This window comes from Leopardus geoffroyi, chromosome C3 (assembly GCF_018350155.1).
Source record: "Leopardus geoffroyi isolate Oge1 chromosome C3, O.geoffroyi_Oge1_pat1.0, whole genome shotgun sequence".
Taxonomy (NCBI): domain Eukaryota; kingdom Metazoa; phylum Chordata; class Mammalia; order Carnivora; family Felidae; genus Leopardus; species Leopardus geoffroyi.
The window spans coordinates 78,093,699-78,115,113 of NC_059338.1; the positions used below are offsets into that span (position 1 = coordinate 78,093,699).

A 21,415-nucleotide genomic window follows, 5' to 3' on the forward strand; every position below is an offset into this window, starting at 1 on the left:
GGAAAAGCTCATCAATGCAGCGTGTTGAGATTCCAAATGAAATCGGTGATGGGCTCCACCTAGCCATTTATTTGTGAGGTAGGATGCGATGGGTGTGTTGCTGCAACCTTGGAAGAGCAGTAACCTTCCAAGAGTCTTGGAATTGGCTCTTTGGGGGCACGGTGGGTAGTTCGGGCACGCCTCTGGTGGTGATGTGGTAGAATGGGAAGAACACCGGGTGGGGAGAGACTAGTTCCACACCTGGGTCTCCACTGGCTTGCTGTGTGATCTCAAAAAGCCACATAACCTCTCTGAGCGTTGCTTTCCTCATCTAGAAAAGAACAATAATCATGTCTGTCCAATTTAACATCCCTGGTTGTTATAATGATGAAAGAAAAGGGTGGGGGAAGGAGATACCTCTGAACATATATTTAATGGACTGGGCAAATGAATGTGGGGTCTCATAAGGACTCTTTATCTCTCAAGAACAGGGTTAAGGAGCAAGACACATGGTTCCGGAGAAATTTGATGCGTCACCCTAAAGCTCAAGGTTCCTGGGAGTTTTACTACTGAAACGCAGGTGACCCTGGGAACGAATGTGTTGCTCATTCAATACTACTGTGCAGTAGGAGCTGGGAAACCAGCATGAGAGAGACAGAGAGAGAGAGAGAGAGAGAGAGAGAGAGAGAGAGCGCGCTTCGAGTGGCCTCTCTGCACCTGGTGTAGCGCACGGACAGATAAATAACTGTCAGGGTCATTTCTAGTTTCCGGAGCCGAAGGGGCGATGGAGGTTAAGTTCGTGTCAGGCAGTGACATTGCTATGTGGAAAACAGGGACTTAGGATGGTTACTTTGAACGGGGTGGTCGGGGAGGGCCCCCGTGGAGATGTCACTGGAGCACTGATCCGAGGCAAGCGGCAGAGCGGGTCCCCTCCGCATCAGAAACTGAAAACAAGGTCATCACATCTCAAGCAGACAGGCTGCTTGCAGAAGGAAGGCTGCGCGCCAGACTGGGAACGGGAGCGAGGCGTGCTCACACGCAACTGAGACTTTGTGCGGGACACTCAGGTCGGAGGGCAGTCGCTTTCCCGAGGCTCCAGGCTGCTGAATTCTGGCTGCACCACCCGGACTAAATCGAGCCGGGTACCCCCAGCGGAGAGCACCCAGCTCTGCTATGGGGACACTGCAAGCAACCCTTGAGAGGGAGGCAGGCTGTAACCTCCCCGACTGACAATTTAGTAAACTCACATCCAGGGAAGTTAAGCCGCTGTCCCAGATTAGTTAGTAAAGGGCAGAACGGGGACAGGAACCCAGAACTCTCCTTGCACGTCTAGCCCGGTGGCTCCACGTCAGGTGAGTCCAAGGATGCACAAGCAGGTAGATCTGCTGGCTCCGGGCACAAATGGGAAGACTCCCAATCCTACGATCCGCACTCCAGGCCTCTCGTTAGCTCCTTCCCAGGAATGGCTCAAAAAGCGGAGCGGTGGAATCCGCGGAGTGGGGTGCCAAGCGCGGCCGCCGGCCCGGAGCATGCGCACTGGCCCGGCCCAGCCTAGACGCGCTCCGCGCTGGGGGAGGGTCACCCGAGGCTGACGTCCGCTACGCCGGCGTCAGCGCCCCGTGAAGAGGAGGGCGAAGACTCCATCCGCCATGTTGGATGCCGCAGATTCGCCATAACCTCGCCGGCTCTTTTCTTAAAAAAATAAAAATAAAAAGCGAAGCATCAGCGGGGCGCCCCGCCTTCTCGGTCGGCGCGGGAGGGGGCCCGGAAGAGCCCGAGGCTTTTTTTTCCTCCGCGGTGGGGGCGTTGCCATGGAGACGCGGGCGGCAGGTGAGCCGGGCTGGGGGTTGGGGTGGGGATGAGGTGGGGGTGGGGCACGGCGCGGCGCGCGGGAAGCCGTTTCGAGTTTGGAGTCGGGAAGAAGCGCGCGGGCCGCCGGGCGGCGGAGGGATCCGCGGCCCAGGGCGGAGAGCGGACGTAGCGGCGTCCTTCGACAGCACGTTCAGTCGTTGGTGGTATCCCGCCGCCTCGGGGTTTTATTTAGAAAAAGTCACGAGCGAGCCAGCCGGAGAGCGAGCGAGGGGAAACTGTGCGCGCGCGCGCGAGAGGCCGTTTCCAGGGCAACGGGGAGGGCCGGGCGCGCGCCACGGAGACGGAGCGCAGGCGTCCTGGCTGGCGGGAGGTTCGAATCCCGGCCTGTCAACTCTGGCCAGCGGCGCCTGGCTGGGGTCTCCTTCTTGCCGGGCCTCAGTTTCCTCCCCTGTGAAATGGGTAGCTCCTTTAGACCCATGTAGAGACAGGGTTCGACCGAGCTGCTGCAGGAAAGCTTTGTGCCCTGTAGAGGGAGCCGTAAACGCCAGGGAGTAGCGTTGTTGCTGCTGGTAGCGGTGCGGCATGCAGTGATAGCTTATCCTTTGCCCGCTACCTGCCGCCCAGCTCCTGAGGGGCCCTGTTCCTCACCCTCTGAAGTTAAACTCCAATGCCACCTCCTCCAGGCAGCCCTCTTTGGCTTCGCCGCCGGACCAGCCTCTCCGCAGACTGGCCCCAGTAGGTGTCGGATCTAACGAGACCCTTAACCTTGAGCACCTGTGGTTAACAACATGGTCCACACGCCGGCACTGACCTCAGGCTTTTTGCTGCTCGGTTCTCCGGGCAGTTCTAATTCGTGTGTCATTTGCCGATGAGGGACAAAGGTTCAGAGAGGTCAACTGCATACAGCTTGAGAATGACAGAGTTGAGGCCTTAAAAAAGTCCTCTTCCTCCAGTTTGGGATGCAATCCAGACTCGTGCATGCCTGCCAGGCTGTACTTCCGTCCCCCCATTGGTGCTTGGCCTCCGGTCCGTGCTCGGGCCGCTCTTAGCCAATGAGCCAACAGATCTGCCTCTTCCAGTCCTGTTTCCTTGCTGAGCCCGGTGACCTTTCAGAAATGCAAACTTCATGGCAAGGGGCTTACGCTCCACAACTGTCCAGTCTTGGCTTCATCAGAACCTGGACGCTCGTACGGAAGCATCGGTAGTGAGCGTCCCCAGCTGAGGCTGGAGAAGACACCCGAGCTTATGTGTGCTGGCCATGGCGTCCGCTCTGCCAGCACCCCCGGGGCACTCTACCCGGCTTCTTCGGGTAGAAGAGCCTTGCATGGCACCACTCTCTGCATGCCAGGGTTGGGTAGAGAGCCGTAGACCCTTGGTCCCCTCCTCATCCTGTAGTTGTGTCAGATCCTCGGGTGTGTGCAGTGGACCCAGAGTGAGTGGTGGGGTCAGGCCACCCCGAACTGTGCCTGCATGCTTTCTTAACCTGATGACAGCTTGGTTTGTCGCCTCCCAAATAATTCCGCTTCGGCTCATGCACAGCACAACTGTCCACGTCTCCTGTTTTGGAGTTGACCTAACAGTCTTTGAAAAGAAACCTGGGCCTCTGTTGCAGTTTCCTTCAATATTCAGCTGTAATAAACAGAGGAGATCATGTTTCTAAATGTATCAATGTCAACTTGTGATCAGTTAATTTCTTTTTAAAAATTTTTAAAATTGTTTTATTTATTTTTGACAGAGAGAGAGAGAGGGAGCGCGTGAGTAGGCAAGCAGGGGAGAAGGGCAGAGACAGAGGCAGACACAGAATCTAAAGCAGGCTCCAGGCTCCAAGCTGTCAGTGCAGAGCCTGATGCAGGGATTGAACTCATGAACCCTGAGATCATGAGCTGAGCTGAAGTCACACGCCCAACAGACTGAGCCACCCGGGCGCCTCATGATCAGCTAATTTCTGAAGAGAGTTTCCTGTTTTGCCTGGGTTTTAGGTTAATTTAGGGGAAGCAGTACAATAAATGATAGCAGGATGGATACCAGGATGGACTTGCCTGTGGTCTAGGCAGGCTTTTGGTGTACACCCGCTGAGATCGTCATCGCAGTCAATTGGAGATCTATTACACATCGCTCCCTTCTCAGCCTTTCTCATTTACCTGGTAAAATGGTTCCTGTTTCTTTTCTCCCCTTACCTTATAATTTACGTAACAACTTTTCAAAGATAGCTGTCCTTAAGTAGAATTAAGTTTCTGCCTAGGGCAAGGGCAGTCAAAGAATTAGGTATATCGAAAAAGACTCTCCTTAATTGCATTTCCTTTTATAGATAGTTTCATCCTTGCCGCCTCTGAAAATCTCCCCATCAAGCTGGGCCAATTTAATTAGGTAGAAGGGACTTAGCTTAGAGTTAAGTTTTCTCTTTGTTCTCAGCTGTTTATCCTGTTAAAATTTCACTGTCTTTGAAATTTTTCAAGGGCAGATGTCAACTTTAGGAGTGGGAGGAGGGTGGGAAGAACAGGGTCCCGAGATCTGTCAGTCGCCAGATTCCTGACCTGAGGGAAGTCACACGACTCTTGGAAGCCCTGTGCTGTCCCTCCTCCTGCAAAAGGAGACTTAATCCTGTTCCCTGCTCAGGACCTGGTGCCCTGTGGCTGCTGGTGGAACTCTGGTATTTATCCCTTTTCAACCCAGACCCCATCTCTCCCTTGTAAAGCCTAGCGTATTGTTTGTTATCTACTTGCTGCTTGAAAACACTTGTGGTTGGAAAGGCTCAGTAGGCTTTAACTTTTTAAATATATTTTGTTAATGTTTATTGTTGAGAGAGAGAGAGAGAAAGCCCACCAGCAGGGGAGGGGCAGAGAGGGAGACACAATCCAAAGCAGGCTCCAGGCTCTGAGCTGTCAGCACAGAGCCCCATGTGAGTCTTGAACTCACGAACCTCGAGATCATGACCTGAGGCAAAGTCAGACACTTAACCGGCTGAGCCACCCAGGCGCCCTTGATTGATTTTTAAAGGACAAAAAAAAAAGTGGGGCACCTGGGTGGCTCAGTCTGTTAAGCATGCGACTTCGGCTCAGGTCATGATCTCACAGTTTGTGAGTTCGAGCCCCGCGTCGGGCTCTGTGCTGACAGCTTGGAACCTGGAGCCTGCTTCGGATTCTGTGTCTCCCTCTCTCTCTGGTCCTCCCTGCTCATGCTCTGTCTCTCTCTCTCAAAAATAAATAAACATTAAAAAAACTTAAAAAAAATAAAAGGAAAAAAATAATCTGCGAGTGAAGCCCATAGACATATTAACCATTTATTACAGATTTGAAGTCCCTCTCTTTTTGTCTGTGAACATAAAGTATATAATCAAATTTGCCAGTGAAAAGATCACACTCGGCATATTAACGTAAAAAGGATTTCAAATCTGGTAACAGACTTTTCTTTGTTCTTTCACATCGTGTAACAACTGGAGCTGCAAAGCCTTGGACTCTGGAATCTGGCCCCTGGGTGCCCAGACTGGCTCCGGGCTGAGGCTGGGTGGGCAGGGTGGGGGCCTGGCTTTGGAGCTGCTGCTGGCTTTGCAGGGGGGGGGGGGGGGGAGCCGCTCAGCCATGGCTCCTGGAAACAAGGAGCAGAAGGCTTTGGGAGCAGTGTTCTGGAAATGGGGTCTTGGATGTCCTGGCACCTCGTAGGGTGCCTTCCTTACGGCTTCCTTCTCTGTCAGACCTTCTCTTTGCTTCTCTGCCCCTTAGGACCTTTTCTTTTCCTTCCACCCCCTCCCCTTTTTTTTCCTCCTTCCTCCTTTTTTTTTAATTTAAAAAAATTAAAAATTTTTTTCCTGCCAAGGGGATTCCTGGGTCCACTTAGATGTTTGTGCCCAACTTTGTGCCAGGAGCTGGGGACGTGAAGTATGACACACTGTTTCCTTCTGAGGCTCTTACGGAGTCCTAGCAGTTGGAAAACCCGTTCCCTTAGGAGAGAGTGCCAGGTGCTACGACGGAAGCGAGCCCCAAGAATCAGGGCTTCAGAAGGGGTGCCCCCGGCCCAGCCAGGGGATTCTGGGAGGGCTTCCTGAAGGAGGAGGTGCCTGAGTTGCAGCTTTCCGGGTGAGCGGAGGGGTACCGCAGAGGGCTGTGTGGTACAGAGACACAGATGTGACCCAGCCACAGGCGTGCTCTGGGTGACTAGGTGAGCACCGGGGCCGGAGCCCGGGGTGTGGGTGCTTGAGGTCTGTGGTGATGGTCTTTGGAGGGGCAGAAAGCTGTTGGGACTTGACGATGGAAACTTTGGAGAATGAGAGCAAAAGGGGGCCTGCCAGTTTGCCTGTTAACAGCTGCCTGAGGTCAGTGTTTTTGAGGTGCAGAAATACACAGTGAACATACGGACCTTAAGTGTGCTCTGTGACCACCCATGTTACCCACGCCCCTGACAACATCCGGAACTTTTCCCTCACCCCAGAAAGTTGCCGTTTGCCCCTTCCCACCCAATTCCTGCCCTTCACCCCAAGCAATCACTGGTCTGAGTAATGTTGCCAGAGATAAACAACTTTTTGAAGCACATGCGAGAATTCTTTGGTATCTGGTGTCTTTCAACTCAGCATAAAGTTTCTGAGACCCAGGGCTTTGTCTCTTTTTATTTTCCACTAGCATTCCATCGTACGGATGTGCCACAGCCTGTTTATAGGATCACCGTCTGAGCTCATTTCCAGTTTTTGGTTGTTGGGAAAAAGCTGCCACGGACATTCTTCTACAAGGTTTCTTGTAGACGTAGATTTGCATTTCTTTTGGGTAGTGGAGCGGCCGGCTTGTAGGGCAGAAGTATATCTAACTTTTTAAGAAATTTCTTTTGGGTAGTGGAGCGGCCGGCTTGTAGGGCAGAGGTATATCTAACTTTTTAAGAAATGTCCAAATAGCCTCCTGGAATTGTTGTGCCATTTTGCACCCCTGTCAGGAGGTGTAGGAGAAATACGCCTGCTGCACAGGCTCAGCCACATTCAGTGTTTATTTTTTTTTTCCTTTGATCTATTTTAGAGGGTGTGCAGTAACATCTCATTTAACTTGCATTTCCTTGATGATCAGTAATACTGAGTACTTTTTTTTTCCTTTTTGTGCTTATCCACCATTTGTATACCGTCTTTGAAGAAATGTCTGTTTAAATCTTTTGCCCATTTCAAGCATTGGGTTGCTTGTCTTTTTAATTGTTGACTTGTGGGAGTTTGAATGAGTCCTTTGTCTTACGTATGTGTTGTGAATATTTTCTCCCAAGCTCTGCTTGCTTATTAATCTCATTAATACTATCTTTTGTTCAGCATAAGCTTGTAATCTTAATAAAGTCTGAGTTACCATTATTTTTGCTTTATAGGGAGTACTGTTTGTATCCTCTCTGAGAAATGTTCTCCTACTTTAAGACCATGAAGATATTCTCCTAGGTGTGTTTATTTATCTTTTTTTAAAGCTTTATACTTCTTTTAGGTTTAGGTCTACCATCTGTATCTCAGATTAGTTTGTGTGTGGTGTGAGGCAGGGATCCTGATCCCCGGTTCCCCCTCCCAGTGTGGATGTGCAGTGTTTCCAGACTCCTTTGTTAGAAGAGACTTTTCTTTCTCCATTGGATTATTTTGGTTCCTTTGTTGAAAATCATGTGTGGTTCCACCTCTGAGCTCTCTGGTCTTTTCCATTAGTACCACACTGCCTGGATTATCGTAGCTGTATAGCAATTTTTGAAGTTAGAAAGAATATAAAGGAGGACATTTCTCGGAGGGTCAAAATGCAGGCCAGAGAGAGACCCGTCATCAGGTGCCCTTGTCGTGAGGCCCAGGGTTGATGACACTCATTCACCCCAAGGCAGTGGCTGTGGGAATAGAGGTTAGGGCAGGTTCAGCGAAATAGCTGAGAGGGAAAATCTTTGGGACTGGTGATTGATTAGGTTTTACCTTTGAGACCAACAAGCCTTCCTTCTGTGTTTGCTTTTAGGGAAGGAGGAGTAAAGAACCTACCAGGCATAGGGATGTGAAACTTCCCAGGCTTTGTATGTGCAGTGCTGGTTCATGATTTTCAGTTCCTTCCTGTGGTGGTGGAGAGAAGGCCTTTTGAATTCTCCCTGTTTTTATTTCTGAGTTGGGCCGGGGGCTGGTGCAGAGCTGGTGCAGACCCTTCCTGGGGACTGAGTCCCTGCTCCCCCCACTTTGAAGAGTCCCCTGAGGCAGACTGTCACGTGCAGCCCTGGTTGCTCTGCCCTAGGAGGGCCCTGTGGCTCTGTGTTGGGAGCCTCTGGGGGCTCTGGGACTCTGTCCTGCCCGGGAGTGAGCCCTGCCCCCGCCATTCCTCCCCTGGCCACAGGCAGGGAGCCAGGCTCAGTAATGCAGGGAGTGGGGGCACTGGGATTGAAGTGGGTGGAAGTCCTGCCCTGCTCTTCAAGGGACAGGGACGCTGGCAAGTCACCGAGCCCCTGTCTCTTTGTGTATAAACGTGGTTCCTGTCGTGAAGGTTTGGGAACACGCCTGATGTACGGCAGGTTACTTTCCTTTCTTACACCATCCATCTTTTCATTCTTTCCCTCTCTCCACATTTTCCATTCCACTCTTCCTCTCTCAAGCCTCACCTTCTTCCCCTGACCGGCTTGTACATTCCAATAGTGTCATTGAGAATTAAATGCATAATGAGAGGCGTTTGTAATATTTGTGTAATAATCCACAATAAAACATGATACAGTGGCCTGATCCTCTATTAATCGTGCAGTTGCTGGGGGAATAAGATGGGATCTGGTAATGATAACAGTCATTTCTGCAGACCTGCTCAGTCAGGTGCTTCACATCTCTGATACAGTTTTTCTGCACAAAAGCCATGCGAAGCGGCCGCATTCTCTCTGCTTTGCAAACGAGGAAGTAGAGGCCCAGGCTTGTTAGGGGGAGCTGAGTGGGTAACCCAGCGTTTGGACCAGCAGCAGGGCATACTTTGGGCCTGTGACCCCTTGGAGAGTCTCCTTCCAGGTGCTCTGTTAGGACCTTGCCTAGTTCCAGAACCTGGGCCTGGGCCAGGCTGTGGGTGAAGGTCCGGGGTCTGCTCTTTAGGCCTGGCAGCTGGGGGAGATCTGGGTCACCAGAGAGAAGAGGAACCTCTTCCTGCAACTGCTGACATGTATACAGTCCTACTGTGTGTGCGTGGCCCTGGCTGGGCTGGGCGCAGCAGCTGAGGCATGCACCTTTGACTGTCCCCACTGGGCTCTGGTGTGATGCCCCCAGAAGCTGGGCCTCGAGGGGCCCCGAGAGTCCTATTCTCAGGGAACTCCAGCCATGGAGAAGATGAAATCAATTACAAAATGGGCAAAAGGTTTGCGGGAGACTTTACGGAGGAAGTGATACAGGTGTCCAGGAAGCTTGGGAAAAGACGCTGGATGTCACCATCACTGGGGACACGCAGCTTAAAGCCACAACAAGGTACCGCTGCACGTCCACCAGAGTGGCCGAAACTAAGAAGACTGAAAATACCACGGGCGGGTAAGAAAGCAGAGCACCTCGAACACTCACGCGTCGCTGCTGGGGATGCAGGACGGGGCAGCCGCCTTGGAAGGAGAACGGGGGTTTCTGACAACATCAGGCATCCGCTTGCCGGGTGGCTCTGCCGTTCCGCTCCTGGGTGATCACCCAAGATAAGCGAAACATGTGTCCGCGTGTCACGAACACGGACATACGTGCCACACGCATGCTTTATTGCTGGGAGCTGCCAACTGGAGCCACCCCCAAATGCTCATCAAATGATGGATAACTAAACCTCCTGCGGTAGAGCCGTCCAATGGAATACTGCTCGTCCGTAAAAATGAGGGAACTACTGATGCAGGCAACAACCTGCTTAATCCCCAAAACGTGTTAAGCGAGGGACGCTGGCCGGCTCAGTCGTTAAAGCGTGCAGCTCTTGGGGCGCCTGGGTGGCTTGGTCGGTAAAGCGTCCGACTTCGGCTCAGGTCATGATCTCACGGTTCATGAGTTCGAGCCCCGCGTCGGGCTCTGTGCTGACAGCTCAGAGCCTGGAGCCTGCTTCGGATTCTGTGTCTCCTTCTCTCTCTGCCCCTCCTCTGTTCATGCTCTGTCTCTCTCTGTCTCAAAAATAAATAAACGTTAAAAAAAAAAAATTTAAAGCATGCAGCTCTTGATCTCAGGGTTGTAGGTTCGAGCCCCACGTTGGGGGTAGAGCTTATTTAAGAATAAAATCTTAAAACAAAACAAAGCAAAGCAAAAGCCTGTTAAGCGAAGGAAGCCAGACACAAAAGACCACCTACTGCGAGGACCAGGAGAAATTGGAGCCCTCGCGCTCCGTTGGTGGGGACGGCCATCACGCCGGACGACAGTATGGAGGGTCCTCAAAAACTTAAAAACTAGGACCAGCCTGTGATTCAGCAACTCTGTTTCTGTGTAATGCCTGAAATAATTGAACTCAAGGACTCAAAGTTGTGTGTGCAGCATGTTCACAGCAGCATTATTGGCAGTGGCCTAGAGACAGAAACAACCCGAACGTCCATCGACCGATGAATGACTAAACCGAATGTGGTCTGTACGTACAACGGGATATTGTTCATTCTGTGTGTGTGTGTGTGTGTGTGTGTGTGTTAAAAGATGTTTATTACAGTTGTTGAGGGCAGCAAAATGTTAGCTAACGTAATGGTTAATTATGATGTGTTTACGGAAGGAAACGTTAGGCAATCTATTCATTCTTAAAAATTTTTTTCCATATTTATCTATTTTTTTGAGAGACAGAGACAGAGTGTGAGCAGGGGAAGGGCAGAGAGAGAGGGAGACACAGAATCGGAAGCAGACTCCAGGCTCTGACCTGTCAGTACAGAGCCCGACGCAGGGCTCGAACCCACGAACCCTGAGATCATGACCTGAGCCAAAGTCAGATGCTTAACTGAGCCACCCGGGCACCCCTCATTCTCAAAAAAGGAAGGAAATTCTGACACATCCTTACGACTTGGATCAACCTTGAAGACTATGCTAAGCGAACTAAGCAAGTCACAGAAAGATAAATACTGGATAGTGTGATTCCACTTGTGTGAGGTACATGGGGTTGTCAGATCCGTAGAGACGTTCCGTAGAATCGTGGTTGCCAGAGGCGCGGAGGAGGTTGGACTGGGGTGTTAGTCTCTATGGGAATAGAGGTTCATTGGGGGAAGATGAAAAACTCTGGAGACAGACGGTAGGGGTGGTTGCACATCAGTGTGAATGTACTTAAGGCCACTGAATGGTACTCTTAGAAATGGCTAAGATGATAAATTTTATGTTATTTTACTACGATTGAAAGAGAACGTGATTCTAAGTTTCAGAAATTGTAGGAAACGCAGAACGACAGGGACAGGAAACAACCCGCGGTTACCAGGAGCTGTCAGGGAGAGGGATTGACCGCGGAATCCTTGGGGAACTTTGTTCTGTGTCTGGATTGTGGTGATGGTTACACACCCGCATGCATGTGTTGGAGTTGGGGGGGCTCCTGGCTGGCTCAGTCGGTTGAGCATCCGACTCGGGCTCAGGTCATGATCTCACGGCTCTTGGGTTCGACCTACTTTAGGCTCTGTGCTGATAGCCCAGAACCTGGAGCCTGCTTCCGATTCTGTGTCTCCCTCTCTCTCTGCCCCTCTCCGGCTCGCACTCTGTCTCTCCCTCTCTCTCCTTGAAAAATAAATAAAGTCACTGAGTTGTGCGGGGCCCCGGAAGTGCTACAGGTTGTCCAGGGTAGATGGAGGGGACAGCGCCATGGTCGCTGCTGCCTGGGGTTGGGTGAGGGGCTCCGGAAAGCCTTGAGGGTGATGTTGGAGGCGTGGCCAGGACAGTGGGAGTGTAGAGCAGGGGTGAAGGCAGGGGGGCATGAAGGAGCCCAGCAAGGTGAACAGCCTCTGCCCGCCCTCCTCACTGACCCTCCACAGCCTCGTGCCTTCGGGGTCCGGGGCCAGGCTTGAGCGCTGAGCCCGGACGGCCTTCCCTGGCCCTGCCTGTCCGCTGCCTGAATCTGAGGTCCCCATCCCGTTGCCTGGCTACCGGCTTGGGTGGCCTTGAGGCCCCCTGGAAATGTAGGCTCTGGAGAACAGCACCGGCTTTGCAGTCTCAGAGACCCGGCTTTGAATTTTCCGCCCCATCGTGTGACAGTTCTTTGGGCTCCTTTGAGCCTCCGTCGGCACTTGGGTGACCCGGGGGAGCTCAACATCCACCAGGAGTTTATTGTCTGGAGGGTGGAGTCCGATGAGGGGGGAGGTCTGAGGTTGGTGCTGACTCTGGGGCTTTCGAGGGGGCCCTGAGGACTCACCGAGCAAGCAAGCCCAGCTGAGCACAGGGGGCCTCGAGGGGCTCGGCAGAGACTCAGGGAAGCCCCTCCTTGACGCCAGCTGGCTGTGCTGCTGGCCTCCACCCTCAGAGGCTGTCCCTGGTCCTCCGTTTGCCACCCGACTGCCACCTTGGCTGTGTGACGGCTGGACCTGAACCTCACCTTGGACGACCGCTCCCCCCGCTACGGTCCCGGCACTGTGAGAAGCGCTTCGCAGCCTCCCTCTCTGCAGGGGAACCGTGGTCCTCCTAGTCTGGGTCCTCCTGCTTTTCTGGCAGAGTCTAGAAGCATCCTTAGGTGGGCATTTAACCCATTGCCTGCCAGAGTTTGCGGTGTGCCCTGGGGTGGGTGTGCCCTGCACTCGGGCAGACCCAGCTTTTGTCCTCGCTTTCCTCTCCGCCCTGCGGGGCCAGGGGTGGGGGGCCGTGTCAGGTGCCTGGACTTTAGGGAAGGTTGTGGGGTTCTGGACGCCGAGGTGCCAGGAGCCCTGAACACCAGGCTCTGACTCTACTTTTCTCCTGTCTGTCTCTCCCCCCTCCCCCTCTTTCTTCCTCTTGTCAGTCTTGAGAAGGAAACCAAGTCATCATGCTCTAATTTTCCTTTTGAATTTTCCCGAGTCTTGCTTTCTAGTCAGAGGCCATGTGAGAGGTGCTCAGGTGAGGGGCACGGGTCGGGAGGAGAGCTTTTGTAGCAGGGGCCGGGAGGAAGGGATGGGGACTGCTTCCTGGCTGGAGTCCTGGGATGAGGTCTGGGGTAAGTGGGTAGCCGGGAGGGCGCTGTGCCCTTGACCCCTGGCGGCCCTCAGGAGGCCGGTCCTGTTGGGTGGGAGAAGAGTCCTGGGCTGGACACGATGGTCCCATTGACCTTTGGGGGCTCTGGCCAGAGTGGCTCAAGGAAGGAGAGAGTTGGGCGGATGTTTGATGTCTGGAATTGTTGGCCGTGAGGTGCACAGTTGTGATCAGGGCATTCTTTGCTGCTGCTGTTGAGAGCAGGAGCACGGTCAGCACAGAGCCTGACGTGGGGCTCGAACTCACAAACCGTGAGATCATGGCCTGAGCCGAAGTGGGACGCTTACCCGAATGAGCCACCAGGCGCCCCTGTTGTTTCTATCTTAAACAGATTCCTCAGCAAACCTGCTCTGTGGGTCTGAGCATCGCGCCCTGTTCCCCTCCGCTGCCCCTCCTGGGGCTGTTCTCCATCGCTCCCACTTTCTCTGCCTTTTCTTCCACTACTGCCATTAGTCGGGCGACTGTCTGCGTGTGTTCCTGACGGGCCCTGGTGACGCCTCATCCCCGTGGCTCCCGAACTGTGCCTGGCGTGTGCTGTCTGAGCTGGCAAGAGGGCTGCTGTGAAATGAGGGTTCTGTGGTTCAGGACCGGCCATGTGAATATCACTGGTGTTTCTTGACTGAGGACGTCTCAGAGCCTGTCATGAGCCCCCCCCCTCCCCCCCCCCCCCCCCCCCGGCCCTGTCCCTCTGCCTTCTCTCTAGAACACTGGAGGCCGGGTGGCAGACATAGTGCCCTTTCACCCACTCCTAAAGATTTCCAGTGTTTGTTTTCTAAAAACAAGGTCAGTCTCCCACACAAGCACCTTACGATTATCAAAGTGAGAACACGATGCTTATAGTGTAGATTTCAGCGACTGAAATTCAGGCTCACCAGTCCCGGTAATTTTCAATAGAAGCAAAAGGAAGCCCTGCCTTAGGCCCTGCATTCAGTCCTTGTGTCCCTGTACCCTTTAAAGATGGTTCCTCTTTATGTCTTTGTGCCCCACGACACTGTAGGGTGCGGGGCACTTGTTGTGTAACCTGTGTCCCTCCCTTGGGCCATGTTTCGCCATGATTCCATTCAGATCCTGCAGTTTGGGCACGGGGGTCACGGGGGATACCACAGCAGGGGTGCCCAATTCTCAGCCCTCCTGTCGGGAGGACAGGACGCCCATTTGAGGGGGTCGGGTTCTTTCGAGATACAGTTACTATTCTTCTCCTTGGTAATCGTCTCGTGATGAGACATTTTCTTTCCTTTTTTTTTTTTCCAACGTTTATTTATTTTTGGGACAGAGAGAGACAGAGCATGAATGGGGGAGGGGCAGAGAGAGAGGGAGACACAGAATCGGAAACAGGCTCCAGGCTCTGAGCCATCAGCCCAGAGCCCGACGCGGGGCTCGAACTCACGGACCGCGAGATCGTGACCTGGCTGAAGTCGGACGCTTAACCGACTGCGCCACCCAGGCGCCCCTCGTGATGAGACATTTTGAGACTGCATACTTACCGTGTTACTCTTCATTCCTCAAACTTCCCTCGCTCGTGGTGTTAGCATCCGTTGATGATTTCTTGCCAGAATCCGTGATCACTGATAGTTGCTGGATGATGAGTTTCTAATGCCAGCGTCTCTTCCACATTTACTAGTTGTCTTTCTATGCGAGCAAGAGTTCCTTTTTTAAATAAATCTGTCTATCTGTATTACTGTGGACTCATGAGTTCTTTCTTCAGTGGTTTGCAGTCCTTTATCATTATTTTGATCTCATTTCCCCATATTTGGCTGGTTGAAGCCTCTTTGACATGCCCCCTCTTTCTTTGAGAACCTCCTTGGCTTCTGTCCGATGAGGTATTCCTTTTCTGGCTCTGGAATCAGCTATTTCTAGAGGAGAATGATGGTTGAGGTGGAGACTGGTATTTGGAAAAGGAGATGTGGGACTAGGCGAGCTCATTATTGCTGGAGTGTCTCCGCTTCACAGCAGGGAAATGGGCACACGCCTGCACACACAGCATGCAGACACGCAGAAGTGCACACATGGCCGACACACATCCATATCTGCGGATCTTTCCAGTTCCAACCCAGCGGCACCTGCCCCTTCCGAGACACTGCCTCCCAGTACCCACAGCAAGTTACTTATCTCAATCCTAGGATATACAAAAAATAGTTTCTGAATTGCTAACCTGTGTCTCTGGTTACTAACTAGAAGCCTACTAACTCGAGTTCAGTATTTAATTAGATCTGTTTCCCGTTGACCTGAGGTGTACCATGGGAACACTGGCTTCCCAGGTGATTTGGGTTCGCCCTCCCCGCTCATCCCTCCCACTTCTGCGTAGTTATAGTTGCTCATTTAAAGTTTGCTTCCGTTCATTTGTTTGTATTTCATTTTAGGGATGATCCCCATACTTGCTTATTTGTTTTCCTACCTTAAGTGTGTGAATTTTTGGGTTGCGTGTATTTCTTGTATTTCAATACAAGGACCGAGTTCTGCTGCTTTTTTTTTTTTTTTTTTTTTTTTTTTTTTTTTTTTTTGGTGGATGTGGGGTGCTCCGCACCTGTCTGGACTCTTCTGCCTTTCCCTGGGCATCTCACTTCCAGGCCCTTTGTCTGGGTCTGGTTTCTCTTAAGACCACCATTCCAAATGCTGCATTTGTTCCCATTTTACAGAGTCGGAGGACCAGAGAAGCAAAGTGCTTTCCCCCAGAGGGGTAGGGGTTGGCTGGTGTCTGTCCCACCCAGAGCTCGCCTTGCTTCCCCGGCACAAGGTCTGACTTGTTCTGCTGGGAAGCGTGAGTGAAGAATGACTTGGTTAACATTGTTCTCAGGCCTTCCTAAGTGAGCACTCTGGAATGTTCTAGCCCTCACAACAAAGGAAATGTAGCATTTCTCTGTTTCTAGGTAGAGATCTTTGTTCTTTTTAAGCTTTTAACTGTATTTTGAATGAAATACAGTCTATTAGGGGAGACAGAAGTTAAACAAACACACCATTGAATACATGATTACGCATTGTGGTAATTGCTGCTAAGGTGAATGCATACAGGGAGGGCAAGAGAAAGTAACAGAGACCTAATTTATATTGAAGGGGATTTGAGAAAAGTCTGTCTGAGAAAGTGAGGTTGGAGCTGAGACTTGAAGAATGAGGTTCTTGAACCAAAACCAGTTTGCTGACGAGATCCCAGGCACCTGCCAGCTCTTTGCGCTTTGTAGAATGTGCAGCTCACATCGCTGAACCGGCTCTTGGAGGCCAGAGTTCTCCTTCGCTCTTTATCGCCCCCTAGGGGACATGTGTGTGTTTGGACTTGCGGCAGGTGGTTTAAGAGACCCTGGGGCCATGGGCAGGACCGGCCTGGCCACGGCCAAGCTTGGGGACCCATCCGGTATGGCTGAAGGACTGGGATCCCAGGCTTGCGGGGGAGAGGACCTCGGGGACATCTGACAGCCTGTTCAGATCTAGCCAGAGGGGCTGGCCTTGCCAGGGTTGCCCTGAGGCTACACCACCTGAAGCCAGGCTGGGAAGAAGTTGCGTGACTTCTTAAAGTTGCCAGCTGTGTAAACATAAGTGGTAGCTGCCCAGACGCTGAGGGGTAGGGTCAGGTAGGGCTGTCTGTCTCCTGGACACTGGCTGGGGAGCTGAATTTAGGCACCTCTCTGTCCCTTCCAAGGCAAGACTCTTTGAGATTAGGCCACAAATAAAACCACAGTCACTTTAAATTATTTTCTCGTGAACAAAACGGGAGGGTCTGTACCTTACTCCTTTCTACACGTGCCTAGCATAGTATGTGACATATATTAGGCACTTACTGAATATTGTATTATGAAGGTAATGAATGTAAGTTACAATTACTTTCCCCCCCAATGGCCCAGGCATTTGGAGAATATAATACTTATTTCATGTCTTTTTTTTTTTTTTTTAATTTTTTTTTTAACGTTTATTTTTTACTTTTGAGACAGAGAGAGAGAGAGAGCATGAACGGGGGAGGGGCAGAGAGAGAGGGAGACACAGAATCGGAAGCTGGCTCCAGGCTCTGAGCCATCAGCCCAGAGCCCGACGCGGGGCTTGAACTCACGGACCTCGAGATCGTGACCTGAGCTGAAGTCGGACGCTTAACCGACTGAGCCACCCAGGCGCCCCTTCATGTCTTAGTTACTAGGAACAGTAGGGCAGGTCATTCTGGTAGGCTGGGGTGGGTAGCCGGTGTGGTTTGGAGAATTCTTTTCCCATTGGCTCTTCCTGCCTCATGTAAAGCTCTGTTCTGAAATTCGAAAACACCTTGACCCCGTCTGGAAATTGGAGGGTAGTTCTTTCTCCTAGAATTCATTTTCAGGTTCAGAATACTTCATAACTGAGACTGGTCTCAGGCTTTCATACTACGTAAAGCAGACGTTTAAAATTTGAAGTTAAGGGGCGCCTGGGTGGCTCAGTCGGTTCAGCGTCCGACTTCAGCTCAGGTCATGGTCTCACGGTTCGTGAGTTCGAGTCACGTGTCAGGTTCTGTGCTGATGGCTCGGAGCCTGGAGCCTGCTTCTGATTCTGTGTGTCTCTCTCTCTCTCTCTGCCCCTCCCCTGTTCACGCTCTGTCTCTCTTTGTCTCAAAAATAAGTAAATGTAAAAAAAAAAAAAATTGAAGTTGAATTTGCATGTTTCCCACATCTGCCTCCAGTTCTGCGACCTCAGGAGCTTGGAGCAGCCTGTGACAGTAATGAAAACGTCCCTCTGTCTTCTCCCTCTCCTGTAAAGATGTGGACAGGGATGCTGTTTGGCAAAGCCTAAATTTTCCAATTCCTTGTGTCGATTTTCCTGACTCGGTGGGTCCCAAGGATTTTGGGGGGAGTGGTGGAGGCCGTCTATAGTTGCCCTGGACGTGGGGGAGTAGAGCATGCATACCACAGTTCTCTGACCTGCAGTGGGAAAGTTGCCTGGTGTTCTGGAAACAGAATACTGGATCCGTGGCTAGTGCAAACTTCGGTCTGCTGTAAGTGGAAAATACACACCGGGTTACGATGGTGTGGTACAAAAAGAAAAAACGAAAGAATGTGAAATTTCTCATTGCTCTTTTAAAAATGGATTGTAAGTAAAATGGTAGTATTTTGGGTATACTGTATTACAGAAGACACGTGAGAATTGATTTCACTTGTTTCTTTTTGTTTCACCGTGGCTGCTGGAGAATTTGAGATCCCGCTAGTGGCCCTGTTTCTGCAGGACAGTGTGGGCTTGGTTGGGCGTCTTGAACCCTGGCGGCTGAGTGGCGGTCCATCCCAGAGCTCCTTGGGCGGGAAATGTGCCCGACACGTTGTAGGCACAGAGTGTGTGCACTGAGCCACGTCTGCCTGCCCAAGAGGTCATGCTTATACAAGCCTGCTTGTCCCCCGCGATTGTCCAGCTTGAGCCCTGGAAGAGCCGCTCTGTGCCTCTCTCCCTCCCGGCCCCTCGTACCCCGCTTTGTGCAGGCAGGTGCGCATCACGTGTGTGTTCAGTCGAAACCGTGCCCAGTCAGGAGAAGGGGTGGGCGAGCACCAGCTTTTCTAAGGGCTTTGTTTTTGCCCGGTTTGCTCGTCATGGGGTGTGTGACTAGACTGCAGAACTGGGGACCGGGCTGGTGGCATCTCCACTGTGGTGTGCCAGGCGGCACCCTTGGAGCGATGTCCGAAGGAACTGAGTCAGTGTTTAAAATAACCAGGGCGGGGGTGCCTGGGGGGCTCAGTCGGTTAAGCGTCCGACTTCAGCTCAGGTCATGATCTCGCGGTCCATGGGTTCGAGCCCCACGTTGGGCTCTGTGCTGTCAGTTCAGAGCCTGGAGCCTGCTTCGGATTCTGTGTCTCCCTCTGTCTCTCTGCCCCTCCCCCACTACACTCTGTCAAAATGTGAATAAATGTTAAAAAAAAAAAAGTAAAATAACCAGGGCGGCAGAGTGAGGAGACAAGGGCTGGCCATGTCCAGTTAATAAACAGCCCCTGGGGGGGCTCCATCATTGAGCATCTGGCTTTCGATTTCGGCCCAGGTCATGATCTCACACTTTGTGGGTGTGAGCCCCACGTCAGGCTCTGCACTGACCGTGTGGGTCCTGCTTGGGATTTTCTCTATGTCCCTCATCTGCTTGTATGCCTGTGCTCATGTTTCTCTCTCTCTCTCTCTCTCTCTCTCTCTCTCTCTGTCTCTCTCAAAATAAATAAAAAAACCCAAACAAATGGGTCCGGTCATGATACACTGGCTACAGTGACCTGGCATCACCCCATCCCTGGGGCCCTGGCTCTTCCTTCCCCTGAGGACTTGGGGTGCGGCAGGAAGACACTGTGGGGAGTGTGGGGAGAATTTGAACCCCTGTTGGAGAGGGAGGAGTCTGGGGGCCTCCGAGTAAGTGGTCCCTCCACAGCTGGGTCTGTGATCTTCTTGTGGGAACTGAAGCCCCGGCTGGGCTCCTGCCGCCCAGGGCCCCCCGTTGCTCCCCCAAGTGCCAGCCTGTCTCACACTCTGGCTCCGCTTCCTTCCCCTGTTTCCCCACCTTCCTTCTCCCCTTCCTTGTGGTGCTTTCTCTTCCCAGAGCCTGGCTTTTTACTCGCTGTCCTCATTCATGCTGTGGCGTTTATATCCATTCCTCAGAACACTTCTGAATGGCCTGTCTTTTCTTTCCCTACGGGAAGCGTGTGTGTGTGTGTGTGTGTGTGTGCACGTGCGCGCGCATCTGTGGTACGTATGTATGTGTGTAATGTGTGTATGTGCACGTATTATGCGTGCACATGCATTTGTGCATGTATCTTATGTGTGTATATGTGTGCACATTGCACACACATGCTACCCATACGTGCATTTGTGCCTGTATGTTATGTGTGTGTGCACATGCATGTTATGCACACCTGTGCATTTGTGCATGCATGTGCGTATATGCACATGTGTGTTACACATACGTGTGCACTTGTGCACATATGTGTATATGCACGCACATTTGTGCCTGTGTGTTATGTGTGTATGTGCACATATATTATGCACACGTGTCCATTCGTGCATGTGTGTGTATGCATGTGTGCACGTTAAGCACACATGCATATTTGTGCATGTATGTGTGCATGTGCACACACATTATGCACACATGTGCATTTGTGCGTTCATGTGTGTGTGTATGTAGGACCCCCCCACTGGCTTCTCTTTACCAGATACCGCCAGTGGTAGGTGGATAGCAGAGCAGCAACAACACGGTCGGTAGATTCAGCCAACCAGCCAGACTTCCCTGGACTTAAGAGATGCCCGTTCTGTTCTGCATTTGCACCGTGTTTAGCTGTCGACAAAACCCTTTTCCCACTGTTTACCCCATGATCACATCCCCCACCCCCATATTGTCCTTACGAGGTCATCAGGCAGCTTCGATTGTCTCCTTTTCTCCCTGAGTGCCTGCAGGTTTTAGAAGTGAAGGGGCCTCTACCCACTCTGAAGCTGCACTGAGATGTGGGGTTTGAATCCAGAGTTTCAGACCGGAGGCCCAGTGCTGAAAGCTGGCCTAAGGCAGCCCTTTCCCTTCACAAGTCAGATACAAGGCTCCTCAGACACACAAAGGAACCAAAATAAACTAACGCAACAAAAAAGCAAACACCGGAAAGTCAGAGGCCTGGTAGGCGGTGGCCGTGGGCATCACTGTGCTCAAATGTACTGTGACACGCTGTGAGATTTTGCACATTTTGTTTTTCACGTGGAAACAATCCCAGAGACACGGTCACCTTCGGGGCGTGGCCTGAGAGTTCCTGAGCCGCCTTGGTCATTTGCGGGGGACTCCCCACCTCCCCAGAGCTTCCCACCCGTCCGCTGGGGTGGGGATAGCGCTGCGGCCTGTAGGTGGGGAACTGGGTGATGGGGGGCGGTTCCCGCTCACATACATTATTCGTGATGCTATCCTGAGGAAGGGGCCCAGCTCTTCACATAGGATTATGTTCAATGCACGTATACTCTATTGCCCAAGGCTCTCCTCGGAGAGTGCTTAAAAATAGCTTAAAAAAAATTCTGCCAAGTTTCAACATGGAAGAAATGTGGACGCATAAAATTACAGAGCAACTGTTGGCCCAGCGTTAATTATAGCTGATCCGGAGCATTTCTCATTTTATTTTGTTAATCCACTTTCAGCAAAGGAACACCCATGGGATTTCTCCCTTGCATTGAATAAAAACGTTAACTTTGTGAGTCACAGAAGCTGGTGTGTTCATCAGCATTTTATGAGACATGTGACGATAATGCCACAAATTAGCGCCTGAGTGGCTGGGAGCTTCAGCCCTCCGAACCTCAGGGCTGGGAGGGCACCTTGGAGATCATCTGTGGGTGTGGCGGGCCTGCCTAGTGGAGGCAGTCGCTGGGCGGGGCTGTCTCCTCCCTGGCTCTGGCCCCCCGTGGCTGGTGACTGTGGCCCCGGTGGCTGGTGACTCTGGCTGGCTCTCTGCACATTAGCCTTCGGAGGAGGCTTGAAGACCAGGTTTCACTTTAAAACACTTGAAGGCCACTTCTGTTTCGAGCCTGTAGAGATTCAGAGACTTACATAGAATCTGTCATATTGGAGGTGGGAGCCAGTTAGGGGCTGGGGGACGCAGGCCCTGACTAGCCTGCTGCCCTTTCTGC

The 21,415-nt window shown here is 51.9% G+C and overlaps 1 protein-coding gene across 7 annotated transcripts in view; it reads left to right on the forward strand.

Annotated features, from left to right (window-relative positions):
* The window catches only part of ZFAT (zinc finger and AT-hook domain containing), a 350,430-nt gene that overhangs the window by 94,461 nt on the left and 234,554 nt on the right, over positions 1 to 21,415 (forward strand). For 2 of the 7 annotated variants that reach the window (XM_045453589.1, XM_045453588.1), the window contains exon 1: positions 1,577 to 1,809. The exons of 2 other annotated variants lie outside the window; for them this stretch is intronic. In XM_045453589.1, coding sequence (XP_045309545.1) covers positions 1,791 to 1,809 — 19 coding nt within the window. In that variant the 5' untranslated portion in view covers positions 1,577 to 1,790. Of the gene's footprint in view, positions 1 to 1,576; positions 1,810 to 21,415 lie in introns of those variants that run through there. 3 more of the 7 variants (XM_045453583.1, XM_045453584.1, XR_006706155.1) reach the window with 2 other exon arrangements.